This window comes from Serinus canaria, chromosome 2 (genome assembly GCF_022539315.1).
Source record: "Serinus canaria isolate serCan28SL12 chromosome 2, serCan2020, whole genome shotgun sequence".
NCBI lineage: Eukaryota > Metazoa > Chordata > Aves > Passeriformes > Fringillidae > Serinus > Serinus canaria.
In genome coordinates this window covers 45,563,136-45,584,002 of record NC_066315.1, presented here as the reverse complement: position 1 = coordinate 45,584,002, position 20,867 = coordinate 45,563,136, and the positions used below count along the sequence as shown (strand labels likewise).

The 20,867-nt window shown below is 46.6% G+C and overlaps 1 protein-coding gene across 1 annotated transcript; it reads right to left on the bottom strand.

Annotated features, from left to right (window-relative positions):
• Nucleotides 1-8,346: 8,346 nt before the first annotated feature.
• On the bottom strand, nucleotides 8,347-16,860 carry CLEC3B (C-type lectin domain family 3 member B). Its single transcript, XM_009086213.4, has 3 exons — nucleotides 16,425-16,860; nucleotides 11,641-11,739; nucleotides 8,347-10,303 (listed from the first exon to the last, which is right to left on the bottom strand). The coding sequence occupies exons 1-3, from the start codon at nucleotides 16,528-16,530 to the stop codon at nucleotides 9,903-9,905; spliced, it is 606 nt and encodes a 201-aa protein (XP_009084461.1). The 5' UTR covers nucleotides 16,531-16,860; the 3' UTR covers nucleotides 8,347-9,902.
• Between the last annotated feature and the right edge of the window lie 4,007 nt (nucleotides 16,861-20,867).

The following is a 20,867-nucleotide window of genomic DNA, read 5'->3' as shown; positions in this document are numbered from 1 at the left end:
GGCAGTATCCTGTCATCTTTGCAACAGAACTATTTTATTTTTTTCTAACTGGAGATTATTTTATTTGAAAAAGTATTGTTTAGAGCCAACTAAGTGTTTCACGTAAAGTATGTGCTCCCATTTTTATTTATTTATTAATTTTAAAATAAAATTTTGAAATAAAACTTATTTTTCATTTCAAATTGCATATATTTAATACTTCCTTTCCTTTAATATTTAATTCATTAAATTGATTTTGTTAATTTATTTAAAATTTAATTTTTATTTCAGTTGTTGGTTGTGCTTGTTGGTTGCCATTTCTTTTGGGGGCTGCATCCTCTGGTGGGTTGCTTTGGGTAAATATGGAGAGAGGTAAGGGGGCACTTCCCTTTCACCTCATTAAATTAAATCGGGGCAGCCTTGGGTGTTCCTCAGGAACCTTGGGAATGGTTTCACCTGAAGGTGATACCACCTTTGCCACTTGCCATGATTGGGAAAATATCCCATACTGGTCTTTACCTTAAGGGCTAAAAGTGGCAGACAGAGCCCATATGGACACCTCCCTTCATACATGAGATTAATGGTGGCAAAGCAGTTGCTAATTACATCTGTAAATCTAGTTTTCTGCACAGGATAACCTGTTCTTACATGAGATTCATCACTTGGTCTCAGGAGTATGAACTGCAGGCTCTCAAGCCAAATTGTTTTAGCATCTGCTTCAAATTCATCATTGCAAATGCTTTTTATTTAAAAGGTGCTGTGTGGTTTTTTTAAAATAAAGGAGAAGCAAACTAGTTGAAACTAATTGAAAGGTGGGTGACCATAGCAGGACAGCAGTTGCAGAACTCCTGGCCCAAAGGTAATTCTATTTAAATGCTGGCTTCTGGAAAAAGTAACCCAGGAACAAATGCACAGAGGTCTTGTTTTGTAATAGAGGGTCAATTTCAAAGGGGAAAAAAAAAACCCTGCTGCTCTACAGTTTAAGCTGCTAAGTAGAGCTTTGCTCATACTTAATTCTGCATGTGCACTGTGGGCCATGACAGCCTAAAGCTTTCAACTTTGAAGACCTGGACATCCACTGGCAGCTTCTTCTGAGGCAAAAACTACCAATTAGGCTACTTGGAAAAACATCCCTGATGTCCTCAGAAATGAGGGCTTTAAAGAAAAATGCAGTGATAAATGTTTTTATGTAAGCATTATCATTTTAGTAAGAGGCAAGCTCTGCACCTTGACTCTTTTTAGATTTCACATTTGCATAGTAAATTAAAACTGTTCTACTTTCTGCCAAATCAAACCTGTTAGATACTTGTTAATTCCTTTCACAGCTGAATGCTTTACCCATTCAAAAGCTTATAAACAGTTAATATGACAGTTTTCCCAAGTTAGTTTCCTTAAGTTAATGAGAGTTTATTTAACAAGAGGCAAACCCTAAAAAGTAACCAAAGACCTAATAAAATATTCTAGTATGATTGTTTGGTGAACATTTTATAGGTTAATCTTTCAGAGCAATAAAAATCAAAAAAAAAGAAGAACCAGCAAGCATTTAGATCTTCTCTAATATCTCTTCTCTGGGTTCTTGAAAAACAAATTTCTAAGTACCTTAAACCATCCCAACAGGGCATATGGGTTCAAGTATGTGTCTAATATCTCAGAAGACAATATCTTTGCTTGCCAGACATCTTAGGAAAATGGGCAATTGGCCATATGCCTATGTATTCTGAGATTTTATACATTTGGCTGGTCAGTTCTGCAGGTCAAACTCTCTCACTTCTCCTTAGGCTTTTATGGTCACCCATTTGGGTTAAAGGACAAGATACAGCTTCAGCTGAAAGGAGTTGATGAATTTCTGTAAGAGTGCTTCCCAGAACAGCTTGTGGGGAATCTGTGCCAAAGTTATGGCTGGGAAAGGAGCTTGGAAACTTCTGGACCTAAGACAATTCAGGCTCCAGAGGCTGAACCATGCATCAATGAATCTGCTCCAAACACCACTGAAAGATGGGTTTTTGTCATCACCCTACTTTCTTTTCCTACTCTTGTATTTTCGTGTCTTGTTTGCCTTTTTCCCCACGCTCCCAAACAATAAAATTCAAGACAGAGGTCTCCAGAAACCAACTTTTTTTGGTGAGTGTTCTCTCAGTGTTGGTGTGAAATATAATATATGAAATATATTATGTGAAATATATATGACTACAATATATTTCTTACTCCAGCCTCATCTGAACCTGACTGGAAGGCAGTGAAGCTGCTGTGTGAAGTTTGCTACTGCAAGGTCCTCAGGTTTCACCACAGAGCAGCCACAAAGCTGCTTCAGTGCTGAATGAAGTGGCAGTGCTTGAAGTAGTTGACATCTCAAGTAGTTGGAGAGGTACTTGGGAAAGCATTAATACATGTAGGAAAAACTCAAATTAGTCTGGAAAGTACTGCTTCTCTTGGCATGAATGACCTCTTGTATAAGTAACACCTAATTATACACCAAATTAGGTGGAAGGGTGCAGAACAATAACCCAGGTCCAGGAATGGTGCAATGGATCATATCTCTACCAGTGACCTTTTCCAAGATGCTTTACAAAACCTGTGCTTGCTTCACTAACACTGACTGTAGCAGTGACATCTCCACCAATTCACACTGTCCTTTAGGTCATGACTTGGTGGCTTTCTGTCACTGAGGAGCAAAACAAAGGAGAGACATTCCCCTTGCTGCCACCTTGAAGGAAATGCATCTGAAGGCTCAGGTATCAATTTTAATTTTTATCACTAAGCTGAAACTTAATGCTTGCTCTGAGGTTAGAGATTTTTCCTTTATGTGTCCTTTTGGAGTGATTCCACCTCATCCTGGTATCTCTTATGTTCCTGATTTTAAGGTCCAGAGCTTTACAGCCATAATGTCTCTTGCTTTTTTATTACACAAATTTAATGCAATTTCAAGTCCCTGTCTCTGGAACTATCAACTTTAATTCCCAAGGAGTGTGAGTTCAGGGCTTTTGGAAAGGGCAAGGAGAGCAGGAAAGGAGTGGTGTTGCTGGCCCTGCAGGGAAGATGAGAGGATGGTGACCACAAGGCAGCATCTCACTACTGAGCACTGCCTCACCTGATGCAGCCAGTTCCTGAGACTCAAGACCAAGATTTTCTAGGGACCTCCAGGGTCACCCCAGCTCCCTCATTAGCACATGAATCAAAGGCTGAATATTTGCTTTGCTCGCTGCAGTGTGGCCTTCAGGGCTGTCTGCTTTCCTTCCTTAAGGGACATTTATCACCTGATCAAAGTCATGAGGTGGTTTTATATCTGTCTGTGAACACTACCCACGTTTGTAGTTTCAGCAGGCTTAAAAATAGGCCACTCATAGAGGCTGGCAAACAATTCCTCCAAATGTTTAAAAGAAGGCAAAGTGAATGATGATTTCTGGCTGTTTTCAAGCTCTCCATATTTTAACTGTAAGGTGTGTTTTTCCCTAGTACTATGCTTTCAGGAGTGTTTACCTTTCTCCACCAATACACTAAACTACTTGTGTTTGCATTCTTTTTTGGTGCGTACATTTTCATTCAGGAACAAACCCCACTAGTTGCTGTTCCACTTTTTTGAAAGCAGTTCAGTTTCCAGGCTGGGTACAAAACTTGTCAGTCACTTGCTGTAGGTACACAGCACCCCACCCACACAGCTCCTTCCAAGTCCTCACTCTTCAATGGAACCAATTGTTTAACCCTGTTTATAATCAGCACAATTCCTGGAGTGTTTCCTAAAATTTGACTGGCTTAAGGTCACTTGGAGGATTTGGCTTTCTGCCCTGATGTATTACAGAACAAAGTGTGAGAGCTACCTTGATAAATGTGTGTTGCAGCACCTGTGTGTTGGTGCTCTGGCAGGTGGGACCTGAGCCATTGCCCATCTCCTGGGGTCTGGATCCCCCATGGCTTGACACTCAGGAGCTTTGGATCAAAGCCTTCCCAGTGACAGGGCAATGTCCACATTCCACATGAATCCAGTTGAAATTCAAGCAGCCCTTGGACTGTTCTGCTCTAACAGTAAAGCAAATCTTTCACTGTGGTTGATCCAATTCACATCTTCATCTGTGCACTCCTGAACTGAGTGTTTGGATTGAAAATTTAACATCAAAAAAGTATATATATTTCATTTTCTTTTTGGTGATTTGGTGGAGTTTGTTTCCAGTTTCCTTCTGGTTGAATAACTAAGTGAAGTTTCAGCTCTTGTCTGCTGATCACACTTGGCAGAGCTGCAAGACCTAGTTAGTATCTAGAGCTCTGGCAGCACTACAGTGTAGAAATCACTTCCCACAAGGGATTATTTTATTGGCTTTCCTGCTAACCTTGTTCTGTAGGAAGGCGTTTACATGACAGCTTGTCCATCAGGTGTCTGAGGTCAGCTGTCTGCTCCTAAAATCCCTGTTTTTCTCTTGTGACTGCAGAAGAGGAATAAGTTATGTGGGATCCCTTGCTCAGTGGCTGTGTTTGCACAGAAGTTGAAAGGGACCTCTGGAGATCACCAGATTGCACCTCCTGCTCAGAGCAAGGTCCCATTGGCCAGGGCCACACGTCCAGTCAGGCTTTGAGTGTCTCCAAGCATTGATGCTCCACAGCCTCTCTCAGCAACCTGTGCCAGGGTCTGACTACCCTCACAGAGAAAAAGGATTCTCTTCTCTTTAAGCAGAATGTCTTGTATTTCAGTTTGTGCCCATGGCTCTGTCTTCACTACCCTCCCCATCAGGCATTTAAGATGAGATCCCCTGAGCCTTCTCTCCTCCAGGCTGGGCAGTCTCAGCTCTTGCTCTCTGCTCACACAACAGTTCCCCAAATCCCTTCTACTTCCCTGCACTCACTTCCCTTGGTCCATTTCCCTCCTGTGCTGGGGAGCCCAAACCTAGACCTGGCACTCCAGATGTGGCCTCACTGGTCCTGAGAAACCCAGACACAGGGTAAACCATTGAATGTCAGAGACTTCACTTTGGGATCCTTGTTAATGGGCGTGATGGAAATAGAAGTTAGTGCCGCTGCAGTGGGAAACCAAGCTGTCCATGGGGCATTTCTGCAAAGGAGTAAGGGTTGTAGGTTTTATTTCCCCTCCTGCATTTTCGTTTACAAGCTGCTGTGCTTCCCAAACAGTGTTTTCTAAACACAGCTTCTTGGGACATGTTCTCCACTGCCAGGCTGGCAAGCAGCTCAGGTGTTGTGTTCCCTGCCTCAGGCTTGGGGCCAGCTAAAAGGGCTGAGGCCAGAGCAGCCACGTTCTGGGATCAGCAGCTGGCCTCACCTTTTAATAGCACAGCATCTTGTGTTTCTCTTTCCTTCCTGGAGGGATGCTGCAGGCCCTGGGATGCCTTGTGGCTGCTGCCAGCTTGGATGGCCCCAGGCTCCAGCACAGCAGGACAGGGGAGTCACAGGGAGGGGATGCAGACACTGACCTGTCTGCACAGCACAGAAGAATGGAGAGGCTGCTGAGTGCGAGGCTAAAATGGTTGTGATTTGTTTTCAGCTGTATTTGGAACAGTCCCCAGCTGCCACCTTTGGACTCCCTCTGAGTGCTTCTATATATAAAAGCAATAAATAATATTTTTTTTGTTTGTTTTGTGTTTTGTACACCACAGCTTGATATCCTATCATCTATCCCCAAGGAGTTTATTTTTATGCTCTCCATTAGTTTAGTGACCCCTCCCCGCAGCAGGTTTATATTTATGCTCCCAGGGGTGTTTTGGTTTAGCTTCCTTTGCTGAATCTCATAGATCTGTGCTTCTTCCCTGGCTGTGGTGTCTTCTGAGATGGAGAAATGTAACTTTAATTCAGCTATTTATTTTATTTGTCAAAGGAGAGGCTGGCAGTGGGGTTCAGTGCTTACACAGGAGCAGGAGTGAGGAGTAAAGGCAACAGGAATCACAAGACTCAGAGGTTCAGGGGCAGAGGAGGTCCTTCCCTTTTGAGGTTGATTTCAAAGGTCTCATTCTGTAGCCACAGAGGTGGGAAGAGTGTTCCCTCTGTGCCAGGCAGGAGCAGAGGTGCTGAGGGACTGTTCCTTGCAAAGGATGACAAGGAGAGTGTGCACCTCATGTGGAGAGAACCTCTGGTCTGAGTAACACCCGGGCTGGGTGGGCAGGCACAAGGAGCAGGGGCGTGGGGTTGGGTTTCTTGTTAGGACTACCCAGTGCCACAGAAGTGTTCAAGGCCCAAAACAAGCTTTTGGCTCACAGCTCCCAAATTCCTACCCACCTTTGCCCACCCAGCCCTTTCACTGACTGAAGCCAAAAGCAACCCGGCTGCTGAGGTGTGTGAACACTGTGCTGTTCTGGCCCTTGTGCTGAGAGACTTCAGAAAGGCATTACCTGTTTTATGGCTAATCATTTCACTCTGAACCATTTGGTCTTCTCCTGGACCTTCAGTCACAGACCTGGAGCAGGTCCTGAGCTCCTGGGCCAGGGTGAACTGGGGTGGGGGCCATCAGTGGGGTGGGTTAGCACAGCTCTGTTGAAGTCAGCTCCAGATGGCATAGTGCTGAGGGAACTCCTGTAGGCTCACCCAGTAACTTTAACTCTTTTGTTGATATAAATATATGTGCATTTCACGCTTCATCTTTCCTCTGCTGCGTCACAGAGCCACAAGAGGCTGAGCATTGCCACCAGTGGCACAAGGTCTTACACAACATCCTCTATTTTTTATAACGTGGCTCATTAGGGATTGCAGGCATCACAATACATTGTTTCAGACATGACCACTTCCACATTTCCTTTTCCTCGGGGAAGAGCTGAGGTTTCTTTCCATTAGTCTGCATGCCTTTGGTTGGGACCACACTTCATGGACAGCAGATGTTCCACTCTGGCTTGAATGCCAAAGGATTTAATGGAATATCCAAAAAGTGATGCTTGCTCTGGCCCCCAGCAGATGGACAACATGTGCTCAGGATAGTTTCCCTATGGAGGCAGCCAGCGGCTGTCCCCCATTCAATCCCTCCAACCTGGCATTCCCTGTAACCACAAAACACAGGGTTGGACACATAAAACAACATTGCTGTGGTAAGCAAGGATGAGGAATCTTCTAGAAGTTCCTCCTCTTTGGCTTTTCAAAGAAAATTCGTAGTGCATATTGTACAGCAAGAAAGATTGTAAGAATAAGAGGAAACTTACAAATGTAGCACTGAGACTACAAGGTCAGTTTTGTCATCCTAGATCCAACAAGTACAGCAGAGGCAAAGCCACCCTTCCCTGTGCTCCTCCCAGCTTCAGAAGAGCAAAAACATTTATGAAGAATGGTGCTGGCAGGAGTTTAGATTTGTGAAAATAGAGAGCAAGAGAGATACAAGCAAGAAATCTGCTGAGAGTGACTTGTTATTTTTTAGATTTGACAGATTGACTTCTTCATGTCCTCTCTGGGAATATCCTTTGGCATCCATCTCCATGGCTGTTTTTCAGATTCACACTGGTGAAGATTCAAGATGGTCCAGCTCCAGCACCCACAACTTCCCTGAAGCTCAGCATTGCAGGGTCCATGGCTTTCACATTGTTCCTCTTTTCATCAAAGCCCTCAGTTTATTTCTCTGACCACACATTTGTGTTTTAAGACCTTGTGGTTTATGACCAGTCAGGATTAAAGCCAGCAACGCTTCCAGCATTGCTGCTTTGCCTTCATGTGTATCTCAAAGCATGAAGGGAACATCTGCCAAAGGAACTGGAGGGTTTGTATTGAGACAAGTTGGCTTGTAGGGTGTAATCATGACCTACAGCAGAGAGTTTTGGAAAACATCAGGAGCAGGGTCCAAAGTAAAGCTCACTGGAGGGCTGTGCAAGAGACCTAATTTTGCATGCAGTCCTGCAGCAGTTGAAACTTCACAGACTGGTGTGAGGCACTGTCTTCTACATGGATGGTCTTCTCTTCTACATGGGATGCTGGAGAGGAGGAGGAAGAAGTCATCACCACCCCAGTGGGTGAAGGAGAGGGACTCTTGGTGCCTCTGCACCACGAGCTCCTTGTGGAGGAGGTGGGAGGCAGCCTGGGAAGGACTGGCTCCATGCTGGGAGCCATCTCCCCCAGCACCACTAGCGCTGCCAAACAGGGCTGAGGGAGCGGTCTTCCTTCTGGGTTAGCCTGTATTTCAGAATGAAATTTCCCAGCAGCAAGGGAGGAAAGGAAGGAAATCTTATTTTCCTATAAAAGGATTCCCTGCCCGTATCCTGTGTGTGACATGTGACTGTGATGATACTGGGGCAGGAGGGGGAGAATCCTATAAAGCGCATTACAGGGTGGGAGGCTCTCACTTCCTGCTTTTCCCCTCTGCCTTTGTTATCTCCAGCCTTCAGATACATCCCTGGAGCTGCTCTGAAAAGAAAGACAAGTAGAAGAAAGCACTCCAATCACACTGACACAACTCCATTCCTTCAGCAAGCTATAGAGATATTTTTATTTTATAGTCATTTGAACAGCGGAGAGCTTGGCAATAGTGACATCCTCAGAAGCGTGCACTCGGCATTTGTGTGTGTGCGTGTGTGTGTATGTGTGTGTGTGTGTGTGTGTGTGTGTGTTTCCAGCTTGGCTCAGACTTGATGGCTTGGAAGACCTACCACCATGCTGCTTTTAAACAAAGCAGCAAACTGGAATACCTGTCCCACGGGCAGGATCCTGTCTTGACACCCCCAACCTGGAAGTGCAGGGCCTGTGACCCAAACTGGAGGGGTTATTGCCAAGCACTGGACTGAAAAGAACCACTGATACCTTTTTGCCAACAGCCAGCAAAGCTCTGTTAAGCTACCAGGGTGACCTGCACTTCTTTCCCACCATTGCTGGGGGGATTTTCTGCTTTGTTTTGCTTTGGTTTTGTTTTTTTGTTTTGTTTTACTTTAAACCTTTTCTCAGTAAAAAGTCACTGAGATCAGACCTTCAGCTGGGCATGACTATATTGGCACAAACAGTGCTCAGCAGATTTATGTTTGCCAAGAACCAGCAAAGACTGGATTAGTTCATCTGGATTCCCAACATATGAACAGATCAGGTCATTCCTGAAGCTGCTGGAGTAAGTTGTCCCGGGGCTTGTTTTCAATATATAGTTATTTTTATATAGCAACATACTCCCTAAGAGTATTACATTTATTTATGTAATACACACATCTTCTATTTCTAGTAATATTGTTGACTATGCTCCAATCTTTGCTGCTTCCCCCTTGATACTGCTGCACAAATAAAGCTTTTGATGGGATTTTTTTTTTCAAAGGATCTGGCAGTGGGTCTTGCTCTCCCACTGAAGTCAGTGAAACTGGCTTCTGGCTGGTGAGAAGAGGACCAAACCCGCCTTTAACTTGGTAATTAATTCATAAGTGTAATTTGACTAGCTGAGCAGCTGGTACCCTACCAAATAAGCCCAACTGCATCTCTCAGAGCAAAGCAGGAGCATCTCCCTCTGCTTGTTGAGACAGGACCTTGATCCTCACAAGGCTGAACTGGAACACTGTGAGGAACACGGAACTCTCACAAATTGCTACCAGGGCTTATGGGGAAGCAAAACAAGAGAAGAAAGCGGAAACTGCCTATGCTGGTGTCCCAAGAAAGCTCAGCAAAATGGGAAAGGACACTCCAGAGTGACAGCCCTGGGCAGCCGAGGCAGCTGTATGCCAGGCTGGACTGCTGCACTGATTCTTTGCTGGAACAACTGAGCTGTCCTAATAAATTCCCTGTGTAAAAAAATATATATCTATAAATCGTGCCTTGGGAAGAGCAGTGCAGCTGAGAACAGGGCTGGATGTGGCCAAAGGAAATGCTCTGGGGCTCTACAACCCGGCAGCGAGCCGCAGCGACTCTCTTTGCGAAGGGTGACTCTACTGAACACGTGCATGAGGGTGTGTGGGTGGACGCGGAGCAGTACAGGCAGCTACAGCTCCATTATCCTGCTGCCCAGGGCGGGGTCTGGGCTGGCTGGGCAGGGGGAGGCCCCGCCACTACACGATCATGAACTGGCAGACGTAGGGCAGCTGCTCCCGGCACCTCTTGTCGAACCACTTGCCGTTGGCGGTCCCCGACAAAGCCGCGCAGTTCTCCAGCTTGCCGCCGTCGGGCTGGGTGGTGATTTCAGTCTCCCAGTTCTTGTAGCGGATGGGGCTGCCCGTCATGTCGACCCACCTGCCCTCCGTGGCCATGTCGTTGAGGCCCAGCCAGAGCTCGGCCTCCGGGCCGATGCTCCTGCGCATGTAGTCGTAGAGGGCGTCGTTCTCCTCGCCGCTCTGGGGCGCGCTCAGCGTGCCGCCCTGGGAGATGCAGTTCTCGCTGGCCTCGTGGTACGTCTTGGTCTCCGAAAACGCCAGAAAGCATTTCAGATTAATTTTGGTGCCTTTCAGGCAGACTGAGAGGTTACCACACCGACAGAATAAAAAAAACAGAAAACGAATTTGGTTTAAAAATGGTGGCCAGGAAGAGGCGGCAGCAACAAATGCAGCAGCCAAATTACAAACCTAATTCCTTAGGCTGCACAGTGACCCTTAGCAGCACAGCATTCCAAGGGCCCCTTTTTCTCCTATGCAGAGTGGGACACAGTCATGGAGACGTGCCCTCCCCCTCTGCAAATCACTGGGTGAAATGGATTTTCGGGGAGCCCCTGTCACCCTTCTGGGCTCTGCTGGTGCTGCTGCAGCAGAGGCACAACATGGTCCTCCTGCTCCTTCCCTGGCCTTGTTCTTCCCCAGCCAATGCTACCCTTTCTGTGATGAATTTGTTGGAAATATGGTTTGTCATGGGCACTGCCGGGTGTTGGAGTGTTTTGGGAAAAAGCGTGCATGCCAATTAAATCATCTTAATTATGCAAGATAAAAAAAAAAGTAGTTTTTAATAAGCTTTGATCAGAAGCATTGCACTTGCATAGCTTGAGGTCTTCAGAGGAAATTTCTACTTGCCTCTGATTTTGGTTTTGAGGATATCAATTTATTTTGCTTTTCTTTAATCTCTAAACCTTAAGAGTGCAGGGTACTGTAGCCAAACAATACCTAATCAGAGCCACATATTAATATCCAAACCAATTACTTCTCAATGAATGTGAGCTTGGAACTAAAGCCTTGATTTTGCTTGTGTTCCTTTTCTTTTAAGGAGAAAAATCTCCTTAATTTGCATTTTCATCTCATTTCTGCTTCATGTTTTGCAAATCCTACTCCTACTGATGTCAGCGGAGTTTGCACAGAATAACTATGGAGCACATCTGGAAGATGGACATTTTGGGATGTCTTCTGTGTATGTTTAATGTAGCAGGACTGCCCTGCAGTGCCCTGGGCAAGGTGAGTATAAGAGACCAGGTTGCCATTTCACTGGGGGTCTGACATAAGATTAAGCTGGATTTGGTTAAAGCACAGACTAATCCAAATCCTATCCCTCCACCTCATAAAGGAAAATCAACATCTGGCTTAGCATCATAGGAATATCCAGATGGGAGGCACATAAAGAGGGGGACCCCACACTGCACAGCTCCTGTTAAGTGCCCAAGGAGGTTCACCAGCCCAGAGGAATTGCAGAGACCCACACCCTGCTTTGATCCCCCAGCCCCTCTCCCCATGGTGGGCTTGTTGCTGTGGGGTGCTTAGGCATCAAGCACTCATCGTGTCTCCCATCAAGACATGTGGAGCAATTGCAGCCACTTTATGAGCAGCTCCTCTCTCAAAGTAAAAGTTGTGTGTTCTGCAGCAAGCCCTTTACCTGTCTGGAGTGCTTGCTTCTCCTTCAGTAGAGCAACCTCCTGAGAGATGTTGTCAATCATAGCCTTCAGGTCTTCAATCATTTTGAGGCTCACACCATCTGTTGGAGTAATCAAAGAAAGAGCACAAATATTGGTTGTATCCCAGGGGAAGCAACCAAATCTGTTCCTATCATTAAAACCCCATGTTTCTTTGCCCTCAGAGGAGGATAAACAAAAGGAATCCACAAAGTCAGCACCTGTGTCTCCTTGCACATCCATCAGAGTGCGTGTTTGCTTGCCAGCCTGGTTCCACTATCAATTACAACCTTGTTTTCCTGGTTCAGGTTCTGGGACTGTGGACCCCATGGGTCTTCCAGCTGCAGGGGTCACCCTTTGGGTTGGCAGTGCTGGGGAAGAGGTGACATGCATGAGCACTGCAACATGCAGGCTTGTCTCTGGCACCCCTGTGTAGAGCTGTCATCAGGGGTGGTGCTGCACTGGGGTCAAGCTCCCAAAATGCAGGAGGACACCCCAGCCTGAACAGCAGTCCTGACACACACAAATGCTTTGTGGGCAACTTGAGGCTAATGATGAACAGGATTTAATTTTTTCAGATTCCTCAAAAGCATGCTCTCTGTCTCTATTCACAGCACACAATCCTGGCTTCCCTTAAACACCCTCACACGTGATGTTCTCTGTGTGCACTCCTGGCTGCACCCGCCTCCTGTCTCCTGTCATTGGTAGGTTGGTAGGAAAGCACTTTGCTCACCAGGCTGATGCTCAGCAGGAAGGGGCTGGAAGGGCTGCAGATCCTACCTCCACTAGATCTGCCTCTGCACCACCAGCCACCAGCCTCTGCCCACCAACCACACCATCCTTGGGACCACCACAGCTGCCTCTGCCCCATCTCTACCTTCATCACCCCCAGTGTAGGTACCCAAACAGCGTCCAGAGCTGCTCTCCTGCTGTGAGAAGACACCTCTTTGGCTGGAGAGCTGGCTCTTAAAGCCTACATCTTGCTAGGTGTGCTGCTTCTACAACACCTCCAACCAGTTATTAAATCAGTACTTGGACTTCTCCTAGACAGGAGCAAAGGGACCATTTACACCTTGAAGGTGGTGGGAGAGGCTCTTGTATGCATCTAGTAATTCTCATGTTGAAAGCATCTAGCAGTTCTCCTGGGCTGAAAGGAAAGGGGACAGTTTGCCCCATGAATGCAGTAGGAGGGGCTTCTTTGAGGGCCAAGGAGCTGAGACACCAAGGCAGGCAAGTAGGGAAGCAGCCTGGGTACAGGTCAAAACCACCAACCCAAGATTATATGGTGCCATGAACATGAAAACCAGACACATCAGGAGAAGGGCATTACTCATTGCTCAATTAACTTTACTTAACTCATTGCTCAGTTAACTTTACTTACTGCTCAATTAACTTTAATGGATTCACTTAACACTGAGGCACTAGATATTATTTTGCTGCCTATTATGAAAACACTTTGTGGGAAAAGCCAAATTTATCATGGGAGTTTTTTTTTTCCATGCAAGCCTGTCTTGCAGCAGAACAAATGTTCTAAGGTTTAAGTAACATGCAAAGGCCACGGCAGGACACTGCTAATGAGTCTTGTTGGGGCAGCTCCTTATGGTGTTCCAGCTGGGTTTGCTGGTGGGTTCCCACCTCGAGGGTCCCTGTCATGAGAGGTGACATGTCTCCTTGATAACTACCTAAGAGCCCTGTCCCTTTTCAGTACCTCATCTCCAAACCCGGGGAGATGAGTTACTGAAAAGGGATGTTCCTACAGCACTGCATTCGCTGGGATATCTCACAGAGAACCAGGACTGGTTGACTCACCCTTCAGCTAGAAAGTGAGGACCATGGCTACATCAACAGACATTGTTGTCTATTTTATTGCCATGGGTTTTTGTCTCAGTGCTGTCATTTCCTCAAGGCTCAACTCCTGAAGCCTGGGATCAAGCCTGTTTACAGTTTGGGTTTTCTGTGATGGAAGCTGGCATACTGATGATCCTGCGGGAGCTGGAGTGGGTCCCTGTGCAGGACCAAGAGCAGCAGGATTAAGCGTGGGCAGAGGCAAGATCAAAAGGAGACTCACAGAAGTGTGGGTCAAAATAGTCTGTTGGCTTAAACCCTGGCCAGGAACGTATTTAAAGCTACAAATGGGAACTCTCACCCATTCTAATTTTATGCTGAATAACAAACAAATCCCTCTGTACTTAATTTTAATGTCTTAACTATTCCTGTATGAAATTTGGAGATATATGTATGTTTCTTAGCTTTGCCTGGAGATCCAAACAACTTTTTGTCCCCCAGAGGAATGAGCATGGCTCTGGTTTACAATGTTTGTCATCAAAGCTCTCTGTCCACGAGTACTTCTTCTGACACTAGGCATTTCTTCAAAGGTAGGAAGTGGAACAGTCAGGTCCCATATTGCAGTCTGTCCCTGGATCAAAGGAGGAGACTGAACACACCCACACTGGATTTACAGCAGACTAAATGTTCACAGGCATTTTCAGGGAAGAACACCCAGACAAGAATACACTGAAATTTTGGGCAGTAGGTGGCATTAGGCGAGAAGCCCAAATTGCTCCCTACCCACTGAATTAAGCATCCAGACTCCGACTTCTGTCTCCATTTACCTCAGAAATACATGTGAGAGCTGTGCAAAGATGCTCCCTTTCATGATGCCAGCACCCCAACACACCTGTGACCAAGGAGAGGCCCCCCCCCCAACCCTGGGCTGATGCCGGCACCCTCAAGCCATGGGTGTCAGCACAGCCCGGGCAGGGATGCCAGTGCCTGCCTCCCCTGGGCATTCTTCTGGATGAGACCTCCAGAGCTGCCAGACAAGGGCAAATCCCATCTGTATCCCAAGGCACTGGGGCTCGGGGAAAGTTTGCTGAGCTACTGCATTTGGAACAATAATGGGGGAGTACTTTGAGGGGGAAAAACACAATAGCAGGCAAACTGAATGTGCTGTCTCAGCATTTTCTAAATACTGTGGTTTGGCTTTTTCATGTTGAAATAGCATCATTTTTCATTCTGAAGCAGATCCAAATGTAAGCAATAATTAAAAAAAAAAAAAAAAAAGAAAAAAAGAAAAATTTAAAAAAGACCAACATAAAAAGGTTGGCTTAAACCAGTGCTTTCTTTTCTAACATTTGTGGTTTGGTTGCATAGATTAAAAAAAAATAAATCCAGCCAAACACACCAACCCTCCAGTGGCCTTGCTGTTCCTGACCTTCCCAGACAAAGCGCAGGGCTGGAACCAGGATGGGGGCACTGGATGACTGGATGAGGGTGAGATGGGGCCAGTTCAGAGCAGAAGTGGCTGAGCTCTGGCCCCTGTGATGGCTGGGCAGGCAGGCTTAGATGTAGAGGAGAAGAGGAGCTTCAAAGGGGGAGCTTTTCTCCCCCTTTTCCTACCCTCAGGCATTGGTAAAAATCTGAAAAATATTAACCAAGAAATACTGGGAGTTTCTAGAGGCAGCTGATCCCCTATGGGGCTGGATGGGACTGATCAAAAAAAGCAAAATTGCTGGGTTTTTCCCTTTCCTCCACAGAAAATGTGACCTCTGCTTTGAAAAGAAATTGACCAAAACCTGCCACCAGCTGGTCCAGATGGCTTGATTTTCAGGACACCCTCCTCAAAACTTTTTAAATCAGAGCCAAATTTTCCTGTCAAAAAGGAGATTTTCCTCCCACTTTCTTGTCACTAATTGATTACAAACAGAAGTTTCAATGACACCTAAAGAAAAATAGGATTTCTTTAAGAAATGTCTCTCTCCTGGTACCTCCAGTAACTGCAGTGCATGTATATGCCCTATATGAGCCCAAGGAGGTATTTTTTGCTCTTGAAAACAGTCAGACTGTTTTCTCTGTTATTCCACGTCCTGCAGAATAAGACGTGGAATAAGCAGCTAAGTTTGTGAATTCATAGAAAGATCTAATGGGAGAAAAGGCAGAAATTTCTCAAGGATGGAATCTGACAAAAATAGCCACTGGGCGAGTGTAGACAGCAGCCTGGCCAAGAGAATTCCAGGGATGCTTCTTCCTTGCTCCCCATTTCTTTCCAAGTAGGAAAGCGCCGGCCAGGAGCGGTCCAAGCCCAGGTGGCTGCTGTTGGACACATCAGGCGGGCAGGCAAGCTCACATGCTGCTTCCTCACCTCCCCTGCCTTCTCCTCTACTTAACGTGCACTGAGTCAAGGATGGGACAGGAGGAAAACAGGAGAAGAGAAGGAGAAACAAACACAGTAGAGAATAGGAAACCCAGGCACCTTTGTGTGTAAGTAGGCAGAGCTTGTGCCCGGTGTGAAATACACCCGAGGCCAGCGGTTTTAAATGAAGAACCCTGTTGATGCTTAATGGCTTGGATATTTTCTGCCTGTTCTCATCTCCAAAACTGTCTGTCATCTGCCACTTGCTTCTGAAAAATGAATGAGAAAGGTTGAGGGGGCTACAGAAAGGAAGAGTTTATTAGAGGAAAAGCTTGGGATGAACCTTAGAGGGAACATGGAAAAAGTGTTCCCTCTGAAATTCAGACTAAGCTGTCCCAACAAATTTATCCAAGGTAGGAACCCACCAGAACCGTTTCAATACCCTCACTATTTTACAGAAGAGCTGCACAATCATTCCCACGGAAGAAGGGGAGAGAAAGACGCTTTTTTAGGTTTTTAGATGTTTTTTTATCAAGTTTCACTAAACCACTGTCAAATGCCCAGGCGAGTGGGCTGACTGCAACCCCCCCAAGCCCTGCAAGTCTTCCTCGCACGGAAGCTGCCACTGCCCCTTACCTTTCTTGGAAGCCGCCGGTTTCTGCCGGGCTTTGCCGTTCTGCTGGTCGGAGACCTGGGCGAGGGAGAGGAGGCAGAGGAGGAGGCAGGCTGCCCGGAGCGCCATGCCGCTGCCGTCGGAGCGGAGCTGCAGCGGCTCTGCCCTCGCACAGCCGCCCGGACAGCGGCTGGAGGCAGGAATTGCTGTCCCAGAGCCTCCCGCTGAGCCCGGGCCAGCGCAGCCTCCCGGCCCCGCGGGGGCTCGGGTGGCTCCGGCCAAGGCTGAAAATCTCCCAGAGGGCTTGCAGTTCTTAGCACGCCGCTTGTTTTCGTTAAAAAAGAAAAAAAAAGCAAAGCAAAGCAAAACAAAACAAAACAAAACCTACAAAAAAAGAGGAATGAATGTACCGTCAGTCTGCTAAGCTAAACATGAGGAAAGGCTGGGAGTCTAGCTGGAAGGATTTCCTGTGGCTTTTAGCACAACGCCACGACTTTGATCTCGTGTGTCAGCGATGGCAACAGCAAGGCGAGGTGTGAAGCAGCGCTTGGGTGGCCGGGGGAGCAGAGAGGGGCCGCCTGTCCCCTGCCCCTCAGCAGGGATGGCCAGGCACCAACAGAGGCAGAGGGAGCAGGTGGGGGGACTGAGCACCCCGGTTCCTTGCTCAGAGTGTAGGTTGGCCCTTAACCCTCTAAAAAGCAGTCCCACTGTGGCTTTGGTAGGGTCATCCTGCTGTCATTGCTTGTCCTTGGGATCTCCAGTGGGCCTTGGGACCAGGGGCACATGTTTCACAAAAAGGAGGCTCCGTCTCCCCGAAGCCTCTTTGCAGGTTCCCAGCCTAACTTCTCAGACCAGCTGGGCTGTGCTGAGCGGCTCTGCAGCCTAAACCGAGACCAGTGCCTGTTTTTTGGGGTGGTGTGGTTGTTCGACAGCTGCAGCTCAAGCAGGTAAGCCCTGCCCACAGGAGGAACAGCAGCAGTTTGAACAAGTGGAGGGAATTCACGTTGAGAGAGGAAAGGTGGGCATTTTGGAGAACAAAGTGCTCCAGACATCAGCCATTAACCTTAAAACTTTTCTGAGAATTTAAGGCAAGGTGCCACCCAGCGCAATGTGAACCTCTGGAGTTGTAGGAGTATAAAAGGTCTGAGATAAACAGGGATGTGACTGGAAAAAGAGCTGCCAATTAGTTAGTTTGGCAACCACTGTGTTACCCTGCCTCACACTTCTGCTGAATAAGGAAAATCCTGCCCTGATGTCCTCCCTGAACAGTCCAAGCTTTTGAAGCATAGGAAGAACAGTTTGATTCTCACTGCTCTTTATCAGGTGCACCAACCCTCACTCAAATTTAAACTGGAAAATACATATTTTGGGGATTTACTGTCCTCCTGCCTGGACTATCCCAAAATGGGATGGATGGAGCCCAAGAGATGCCAGACACCTACATACACACATGCGTTTCCTTTCCTTGAAACTCAAAAGTACTTTTGGTAGGTAACTCAGTACCTCCCAGTTTTCCTTGGCTACAGATACGCTCGCCTGCCTTTGCTTTGATTCATGTGCTGCCAAGCTGGAGAAAAACCCAAAATGCTCCCTTTACTGCTGCCCATGAAATAGATTGCTGTGGTGTGGAGTCTGACAGCAATTCCTAACCTCAGATTTCCAGTCTGGGACCAACTGGAGTGTTGCCCATCTGAAACAAGAAGGGCAGGGTGGCTTTCCATCAGTCCCTGAAGAACAGGTCTGCACCAAGGCGACTCTTCCCTGCACCATCCAGCAGTTTTTCTTGAAAAATGAGAAAAATGAAAACAAATAGACTCAAAACACTTGTCTCCAGCTGTAACACTATCCACAGGGGGCTTTGCCCAATTCTATCCTGTGTAGACTGAAAATAAAAATCCTTGACATTACAAAAGCTCATAAACCCTGGCCCATCCAGCAAATGGGAGCAAGCAGAAGTGTTGCTGCATTGGATCCAGCATAAGGATGCTTCAGGGAACAGCCATCCCCTGCCCAAGCTCCTGCTTGAAGCCAGAAGTTGCAGTTAAATAATGGGGCTCTCAATGGTCCTTTGCTTTTGAGATCCCAATGATTCACACTTCTTATGTAAGAGAGGTGTGGGAAGGGAGTAGAGGTAATCCTTTTTATTAGATGAACTAATAGAACTGGAAGTCATCAGCAAATACTAAAATTATGCCAAGAAACCAAGTTTTCATCCATGATTTTTAACATCTGTGCAATTATGGATTTTACTTCCCAGTAAAGGCACTTGACTCCCTGGTTTCAAGCCCAGACTCCTGGTTAGAGAGCAAGCAGCTCCTGTTAATGGCAAGGTAACTGGTTTGACATGAAAAAAAAGAGGGCAGAAGAACCTATGCTTGTGGAAACCATTCCAGGGCTGCAGGGAAGCAGGCAGAAAAGTTTACGTGGCTTTGGGAAACCCAGTAAGTAGGCTGGGATGCTGAATTTGGAAGTCTTTCAGTTAGCAAAACAGTAGTTGGAATAAACCCACGAAAGGAAGCTGGATGCTCCTGGCAGCAATGCAGACCTGTGATTTCATGCCCAGCTAGGCAAGGAAATGGGCAGCGAGATCAGAGGCTATTTTGCTTTGGCTCCTACGAAAAGAGCAGGTATGGCCAAGCCAAGAAATGAGGCAGCGCCGCCGCACAATGGCTGGAAAGTGCACGGGTGGACTGGATAACAGCATTCACATGGCTGTTATCAAGATCAGCAATTAACAGAGCTGGCCTTTCAGGGCTAAGTCACCAGTTCAAAGGCAGGCCACCCCAATGCTGAATGATGCCAGCTCTTTGCCTGACGCTCCTCCTCCTCTGGGAAGGCTCCTGCCTCCCCCGCCAGCACTGACAGCAGAAGTGCAAAGAGGAGGCCCAAAAGCATCTTTCTTTTTGGGGGCCTGCAGCTCGGGGGCCTGATCCATGGCTGGGCAGCACACTGGGACTCACACCTCTGCTCCCTTGAGATCAGAGCAGTGCTTTAGAGCCTGGTGCTAAAAATGCCAGGGTTGTGAGTCCCTGTACAGGCCATTCACTTAAGAGCCAGACTTGATGATCCTTGTGGGTCCTTTCCAGCTTGGAATAGTCTGTGATTCGGTGACATCCACTCTGCCAGGGTAGGATCCATGTGTCAGTGGCATCACAGAACTGTCAAAGAGGAACAGGAGAGAAACAGCAGGGCAAAGTAACAAACACTCTGTAAGAAAATGGGGCTAGCACAAGAAAATCTCAGATATTCATTAGCCGCTGCCTGAACTCGTGCTGGCATAGTTCCTAATTTCCACCAGCATAAACATGGGAACAGGTTAAAATGGAGAGAGCCAAATCTATGGATCATTGTTTTGCACACCAATTGAGAAGAAATGCAGTAACAGTTCAGGAAAGGGCGGTTTTCGTATGGACAATGATGGGGAAAACCAAGGATTTTGTCAAAATGTTATCCCCAGCATCAACTTTAGGAAACTGGCTCTGAGCCTAAGGAGGGAACTTTCCCATCATATCCCATGTCAAGCATGGCTCACATCCTTACCCCACATATATCAAGGGCTACAGGACAGAAGGATCCATGCTATAGGAGATCCTTGGGCTTTAAACCAGATGCAAATGTGGAGGACTTCAACTGAAGCACTATCAGCTGTTTTAAATCCTTCTGCTTGCAAAGGGGCTGCACCAAAGGACTCACACTCCCTTCTGTCTGGAGACTGTACCTCCTGTAGGCTAATCTGTCTGTCTTCATTGCTTTGTGTTTGCCCATCAGCCAGATCCCAAAGTCCAAACAGCCAAAGGAAAACTGTAGTGAAGCGTCTAAATTTAACATCAAAATTCTGGAGGAATTCCTAACTCTCTAGGAATGCTCTCCACTGCCTGTCACAGCATCAGTTCAAGTGAGGTCAGCACTGAACTTGATGGTATTTTTGGACTGGCAAGTAGACAGCAGGTCTGTCAGCTTAGACTCTTTATTTTATGTTGTTCTCACTTTTGAGCATTAGATTGCTGCAAATGTTGAATTGTGGATTATGAGAGAATTTCAACTTCAGGTTCGTGAATTCTTTAATTTTTTTAATTTGGAGAAAAATTTGCATGATCAGACAGCAGAAAAAAAGCAATCCATAGTCTTGAAAAGCCTCATTATGTTAAAGGTTAAAGTTGGTCCTTCTCTGGAGAGAAGAAAGAGAGGTAGGACTTAAATCATGACTTTTCAACCTATAGGTTTCCAGCTGTGGAAATAGCCAAACTTACCATCTGCCAAAACACAGAGAGAAGGGGCAGTGAGAGAGCTCCTCTGGAAGGGAGGAATCCCTGCCACAGCCAGCTGGGTGGAGGAAATCAGAAAGAGCCTGAGAATCCTTAACTCTCAGAAGGTACAAGCTAAGGGACTGCAGCAACTATGATGATCTCTGTCTAAATAAAGGAAAACAAATCTCATCAACAAGTGGTGTGACATGAAATCTCAGC